Source organism: Salmo salar, chromosome ssa17 (assembly GCF_905237065.1).
Source record: "Salmo salar chromosome ssa17, Ssal_v3.1, whole genome shotgun sequence".
NCBI classification, from domain to species: Eukaryota; Metazoa; Chordata; class Actinopteri; order Salmoniformes; family Salmonidae; genus Salmo; species Salmo salar.
This window is the reverse complement of record NC_059458.1, coordinates 4,152,501-4,160,000: the sequence shown is the minus strand read 5'-3', so window position 1 is coordinate 4,160,000 and position 7,500 is coordinate 4,152,501. Positions and strand designations below refer to the sequence as shown.

General features: G+C 45.7%; 1 protein-coding gene across 1 annotated transcript in view; it reads left to right on the top strand.

Moving 5' to 3' along the window:
- Window positions 1–7,500, top strand: part of LOC123728314 (otogelin-like protein) — a 57,591-nt gene that overhangs the window by 53 nt on the left and 50,038 nt on the right. Inside the window, 6 exon segments of the mRNA XM_045700359.1 lie at window positions 2,861–2,939; window positions 3,091–3,183; window positions 5,896–6,172; window positions 6,524–6,621; window positions 6,624–6,728; window positions 7,293–7,417. Coding sequence (XP_045556315.1) covers window positions 2,861–2,939; window positions 3,091–3,183; window positions 5,896–6,172; window positions 6,524–6,621; window positions 6,624–6,728; window positions 7,293–7,417 — 777 coding nt within the window.

Here is a 7,500-nt window from a genome sequence, read left to right as displayed (position 1 = left end):
CCTTGTGAAATGTTCGGTTAACCTCCCGGTGGATGAGCTCTGAGATGAACGGTCAGCGGAGAGTCAAACTGTTTCTTCTTTCGTGGTATTCAGTCCTCCAGCTGCTGACAGCACAAGGTGAGTCTCCCAACGACACATGCGCATAATCCCTATTTCCTAACTTTTCCAGCTGATTCATTTATCCAATGTTTCAGCGCTTTTGACATTTTAAATGTGTCATAGTCTACGTAACTTCATTTCAGAGGCCAGCAATTTAGGATCTGCGCTATATCCGTGATCTCGATTAAAAAAGTTTATTGACGTTTGAACATTCTGAAATATCGGATGATTTTACTGTTGCTGTATGACATTTATTTTTTTGTCCCTCTTTAGTGACATTAATCACATAATCAACCGACACTGTAGTTGTGTAAATAATTCTTATTTATGCTGTTTAAATATGTGCAATACTGATTCTACTGATATGCAGGAATGGTTCTGCATTTTGAAGATGTCTGTTGTTGTAGATATATTTGTTATGTGTTGTGATAGTGATATTTAAATATATATATATATATATATATATATATATCACCTTTATTTAACCAGGTAGGCAAGTTGAGAACAGGTTCTCATTTACACCTGCGACCTGGCCAAGATAAAGCAAAGCAGTTTGACACATACAACAACACAGTTACACATGGAGTAAAACAAACATACAGTCAATAAAGCAGTTGAAAAATAAGTCTATATACAATGTGAGAAAATGAGCTGAGATAAGGGAGGTAAAGGCAATAAATAGGCCATGGTGGCGAAGTAAATACAATATAGCAATTAAAACACTGGAATGGTAGATTTGACAGTAAATGAGTGTGCAAAGTAGAAATACTGGGGTGCAAAGGAGCTAAATAAATAAATAAATACAGTAGGGGAAGAGGTAGTTGTTTGGGCTATTTATAGATGGGCTATGTGCAGTGATCTGTGAGCTGCTCTGACAGCTGGTGCTTAAAGCTAGTGAGGGAGATAAGTGTTTCCAGTTTCAGAGATTTTTGTAGTTCGTTCCAGTCATTGGCAGCAGAGAACTGGAAGGAGAGGTGACCAAAGGAGGAATTGGCTTTGGGGGTGACCAGAGAGATATACCTGCTGGAACGCGTGCTACGGGTGGGTGCAGCTTTGGTGACCAGCGAGCTGAGATAAGGCGGGACTTTACCTAGCAGGGTCTTGTAGATGACCTGGAGCCAGTGGGTTTGGCGACGAGTATGAAGCGAGGGCCAGCTAACGAGAGCGTACAGGTCGCAGTGGTGGGTAGTATATGGGGCTTTGGTGACAAAACGGATGGCACTGTGATAGACTGCATCCAATTTGTTGAGTAGGGTGTTGGAGGCTATTTTGTAAATGACATCGCCAAAGTCGAGGATCGGTAAGATGGTCAGTTTTACGAGGGTATGTTTGGCAGCATGAGTGAAGGATGCTTTGTTGCGAAATAGGAAGCCAATTCTAGATTTAACTTTGGATTGGAGATGTTTTATGTGAGTCTGGAAGGAGAGTTTACAGTCTAACCAGACACCTAGGTATGAGTAGTGATGCTGGACGGGCGGGCAGGTGCAGGCAGCGATCGGTTGAAGAGCATGCATTTAGTTTTACTTGTATTTAAGAGCAGTTGGATGCCATGGAAGGAGAGTTGTATGGCATTGAAGCTCGTCTGGAGGGTTGTTAACACAGTGTCCAAAGATGGGCCAGAAGTATACAGAATGGTGTCGTCTACGTAGAGGTGGATCAGAGACTCACCAGCAGCAAGAGCGACATCATTGATATATACAGAGAAAAGAGTTGGCCTGAGAATTGAACCCTGTGGCACCTCCATAGAGACTGCCAGAGGTCCGGACAACAGGCCCTCCGATTTGACACACAGAACTCTGTCCGAGAAGTAGTTGGTGAACCAGTCGAGGCAGTCATTTGAGAAACCAAGGCTGTTGAATCTGCCGATGAGGATGTGGTGATTGACAGAGTCGAAAGCCTTGGCCAGGTCAATGAATACGGCTGCACAGTACTGTTTCTTATCGATGGCGGTTAAGATATCGTTTAGGACCTTGAGCGTGAGCCTATACATTGTGATAGTGTGTGTGATGTTTTATTGATGGCATTTTCTTGTGTTTAGAAGCTCAGAGCCAACTGACAGAGACAGACGGAAGACTACAGAGGTGAGATGAGTGGATGAAAGGAAAAGAGAAACTCATCCCCTCCAGGGATTTATTCATTCAATGTCATGACCAAGCTGGTGTGTGTGTGTGTGTGTTTGGCTGTATTCAAGTGGTCTTAAGTGCATTTAACTTCAGTTTGCATGTTTCTCTTCATAATGTACGTTTCTCTCTGTGTGTGTGTGTGTGTGTGTGTGTGTGTGTGTGTGTGTGTGTGTGTGTGTGTGTGTGTGTGTGTGTGTGTGTGTGTGTGTGTGTGTGTGTGTGTGTGTGTGTGCGCAGGAGGGCTAATGCACTGCGGAGGAAACGGGATCTCCTAGGGGAGGAGGTAGGTACACTACACCTAAGAGAAGCAGAGGTCAGGACTCACTCAACACACTGACCAGCACAAAGATGCCTTTGTAGGACACACACACTGGGGCAACTACACAAACACACAAACAGGGCTAGAGATACACAGCGGCGTAGTGGAGGGTAAAGGCCACGTTTTGTTTTGCACGGTTGTTACCCACCTTTACAGAAAAATAGCATTGAAAGTACAGATTTACTTTTTTTCACCGTGGCCGGCCACCTATTTCTTTACCACTACATCATTGGATACACACATACTACACACACTATACACACAGTAGGTATGGTAGGTATGTATGTGTGTGTGCTCATCAGTGCTCTCTCCTCTCCAGACATTCAGTCCTCTTCTCTCTGAAGCAACTCTCCCTCGCAGTGTTCTACATAATTACACAGCCCGCGATGCCTCTTCAGGTAGACACACACACACACACACACACACAGGGTGAGGTTGGGTCAACGCGGCTACAGAAAAGACTAAAAAGCAGTCTGTCTTGTTAAGAATCATTTGTTCTCAAAAGTATTTCCAGAGAAGATTGAGGAAAGATGGTGTGTGTTTTACCAGAGTACTGCGGCTGTCTGAATGGGGGCTGGTGTCAGGAGGGGGGGGTGTGTGACTGTGCACAGTTCCAGGCCCTCGGAGACCGCTGCCAGATCAGTGAGTAACACACACACTCCACAATGCGTGTCTCATTTTTGTGTGTGCTTAGTGCGTGTGCGCGTGTGTGTGTGTGTGTGTGTGTGCGTGTGTGTGTGTGTGTCTACATGAGGGTTAGACCGACACGTCAATCAACAATCATTAATAAGCTGCATTAAATTAATAACCACATTCACACAAACACCCCCTAGTCCATATAGTGTGTGATTAAGTCTGGAAGATTAGGGTTGAGTTTCTGTAGACTACATCAGAGCTGGATCAATTACAGCCTCTACACTAGTAGCTTGCCTGAGAATTTCATTAGTGTTTCCCTTGCCCAACTATGGTTGGTTTTGGTGGGTTTGGTGACGCAACGGTAATATGAAGTGTTGCTGTTGGGTTCTTGTCCCGAGTGAGGCAGACAGGGACCAACTCTGTTACACAGTGTTCCTGTTAACCAAATACCTACCTGGTTAAAGCACCACCACTGTTACACACTGTTCCTGTTAACCAAATACCTACCTGGTTAAACCCAGACAGGAAGACCACGTCAGTGACTCAACCCACTCAAGTGACGCACCCCTCCCATGGACGGCATGGAAGAACACCAGTAGGCCAGTGACTCAGCCTCTGTAAAAGGGTTAGAGGCAGAGAATCCCAGTGGAAAGAGGGGAACCGGCAAGGCAGAGACAGCAAGGGCGGTTCGTTGCTCCAGCCTTTCCGTTCACCTTCACACTCCTGGGCCAGACTATACTTAATCATAGGACCTACTGAAGAGATAAGTCTTCAGTAAAGACTTAAAGGTTGAGACTGAGTCTGCGTCTCTCACATTGGTAGGCAGACCATTCCATAAAAATGGAGCTCTATAGGAGAAAGCCCTACCTCCAGCCGTTTGCTTAGAAATTCTAGGGACAATTAGGAGGCCTGCGTCTTGTGACCGTAGCGTACGTGTAGGTATGTACGGCAGGACCAAATCGGAAAGATAGGTAGGAGCAAGCCCATGTAATGCTTTGTAGGTTAGCAGTAAAACCTTGAAATCAGCCCTTGCCTTAACAGGAAGCCAGTGTAGGGAGGCTAGCACTGGAGTAATATGATAACATTTTTTGGTTCTAGTCAGGATTCTAGCAGCCGTATTTAGCACTAACTGAAGTTTATTTAGTGCTTTATCCGGGTAGCCGGAAAGTAGAGCATTGCAGTAGTCCAGCCTAGAAGTAACAAAAGCATGGATTAATTTTTCTGCGTCATTTTTGGACAGAAAATTTCAGATTTTTGCAATGTTACGTAGATGGAAAAAAGCTGTCCTTGAAACAGTCTTGATATGTTCTTCAAAAGAGAGATCAGGGTCCAGAGTAACGCCGAGGTCCTTCACAGTTTTATTTGAGACGACTGTACAACCATCCAGATTAATTGTCAGATTCAACAGAAGATCTCTTTGTTTCTTGGGACCTAGAACAAGCATCTCTGTTTTGTCCGAGTTTAAAAGTAGAAAGTTTGCAGCCATCCACTTCTTTATGTCTGAAACACAGGCTTCTAGCGATGGCAATTTTGGGGCTTCACCATGTTTCATTGAAATGTACAGCTGTGTGTCGTCCGCATAGCAGTGAAATTTAACATTATGTTTTCGAATGACATCCCCAAGAGGTAAAATATATAGTGAAAACAATAGTGGTCCTAAAACGGAACCTTGAAGAACACCGAAATTTACAATTGATTTGTCAGAGGACAAACCATTCACAGAGACAAACTGATATCTTTCCGACAGATAAGATCTAAACCAGGCCAGAACTTGTCCATGTAGACCAATTTGGGTTTCCAATCTCTCCAAAAGAATGTGGTGATCGATGGTATCAAAAGCGGCACTAAGATCTAGGAGCACGAGGACAGATGCAGAGCCTCGGTCTGACGTCATTAAAAGGTCATTTACCACCTTCACAAGTGCAGTCTCAGTGCTATGATGGGGTCTAAAACCAGACTGAAGCGTTTCGTATACATTGTTTGTCTTCAGGAAGGCAGTGAGTTGCTGTGCAACAGCTTTTTCTAAAATTTTGGAGAGGAATGGAAGATTCGATATAGGCCGATAGTTTTTTATAATTTCTGGATCAAGATTCGGCTTTTTCAAGAGAGGCTTTATTACTGCCACTTTTAGTGAGCTTGGTACACATCCGGTGGATAGAGAGCCGTTTATTATGTTCAACATAGGAGGGCCAAGCACAGGAAGCAGCTCTTTCAGTAGTTTAGTTGGAATAGGGTCCAGTATGCAGCTTGAGGGTTTGGAGGCCATGATTATTTTCATCATTGCGTCAAGAGATATAGTACTAAAACACTTTAGTATCTCCCTTGATCCTAGGTCCTGGCAGAGTTGTGCAGACTCAGGACAATGGAGCTTTGGAGGAATACCCAGATTTAAAGAGGTGTTACACAGTGTTCCTGTTAACCAAATACCTACCTGGTTAAAGTACCACCACTGTTACACAGTGTTCCTGTTAACCAAATACCTACCTGGTTAAAATACTACCACTGTAACACAGTGGGTCTAGTTGGCAGGTCTGGGAATAGTACAGAGACAGGGGTTTCCTGGAACTGAGCAGCTTTTAGTGAGCTGGCACTGTGTGCAACCAACCTCTCCATAGCCTCCTACACACAAAGACAGACCAGTGCACCTTCAAGCTGATTCAGAGTTGAGATAAGCATACACAACTGTGTGTGTGTGTGTGTGTGTGTGTGTGTGTGTAGTTCCTAACCAGGGCCAGGACAGAGATGGGATCTGCAGGTCTTGGGGTCAGTACCACTATGAGACGTTCGATGGCAGCTACTTCTACTACCCTGGGACCTGCTCCTACATACTGTCCCAGGACTGCCGCTCAGCCACACCACAGTACACAGTGTGGGTCCATAACAGCCGTGTGTGTGAGGGCAGTGTGTACTCCTGTCCCAGGGCTCTCAGTCTCTTCTTCCCCAACGAGGAGGAGATCCACATCTCTGGATACCAAGTCCACCAGGGGGGTCGCAGGTTAGTAGGCTATGGACAAATGTGTGTGTGTGTAGGGCGGCAGGTAGCCTAGCGGTTAGAGCGTTGGTCCATTAATCGAAAGGCCGCTGGTTTGAATACCCAAGCTGACGAGGTGAAAAATCTGTCAATGTGCCCATGAGCCAGGCACTTAACCCTCATTTTGTCCAGGGGCGCCGTACTACTATGGCTGACCCTGTAAAACAATGTTTCACTGCACATATCTGGTGTATGTGACAATAAAGCATCGTAAAAAAATAAATCATAATAATCCGTGTGTGTGTGTGTGTGTGTGTGTGTGTGTGTGTGTGTGTGTGTGTGTGTGTGTGTGTGTGTGTGTGTGTGTGTGTGTAGGCTGAGCCTACCCCAGACAATAGGAGGTGTGTTTATAGAGCGTCTGGCTGACTACCTGTTGGTGAAGAGCGTTTTTGGCTTCTCTCTGGCGTGGGATGGGGGAGCGGAGTATATCTGAAGATGTCTGAACAGCACCACGGCACCCCCTGTGGCCTTTGTGGGAACTACAACAACCTGCCCAATGATGACCTCACCACAGCCCGCGGTGAGACACACACTCGCACACCTCATCAAAGCCCACTGTAAGACTGGACAGACGGGTCCGACCAGTCTCTTATCCTCCCTCCTCCATCCATCTCTTATCCTCTCTCTCAGCACCCAATCATCCCTCCATCACAACCTTTCTCCTCTCAGCACCACAGGGAACCATTCTAGTTATTATTACTGAGGGGGAGGCCCTAGTCCTGTAACCTGAGAGGAGAGGAGAGAGGAGAGCAGAGAGGAGAAATGGGCAGCAGGTTGCTTAGTGGTTAAGAGCATTCGGCCAGTAACCGAAAGGTCGCTGGTTCGAATCCCACTACTGACTAGGTACAAAATCTGTAGATGTGCCCTTGAGCAAGGCACTTAACCCTAATTGCTCCTGTAAATCATTCTGGATACGAGCGTCTGCTAAATGACGTGGAGGTAAATGAGAAAAGATGGAACAGAGGAAACCAGAGGAGAGAGTAGTTCTTCTAATATACAGTTGTTCTATTATATTGGATTATAGTCAGGCATGTAGAGGGAGGAACCTTAACCGTGTTTCGTGTGTGTGTGTGCCTGTGTGTAGGCGTGCAGACAGAGGAGCCAGCAGTGTTTGCTAACAGCTGGTCAGTCGATCTGCCCCATGAGAGAGGCTGCCCTCTAGTGGACATAGACTTCACTGGACCCTGTCACTCTGAGTCTGACATGGACGTAAGACCTGTCTGTCTGTCTGTCTGTCTGTCTGTCTGTCTGTCTGTCTGTCTGTCTGTCTGTCTGTCTGTCTGTCTGTCTGT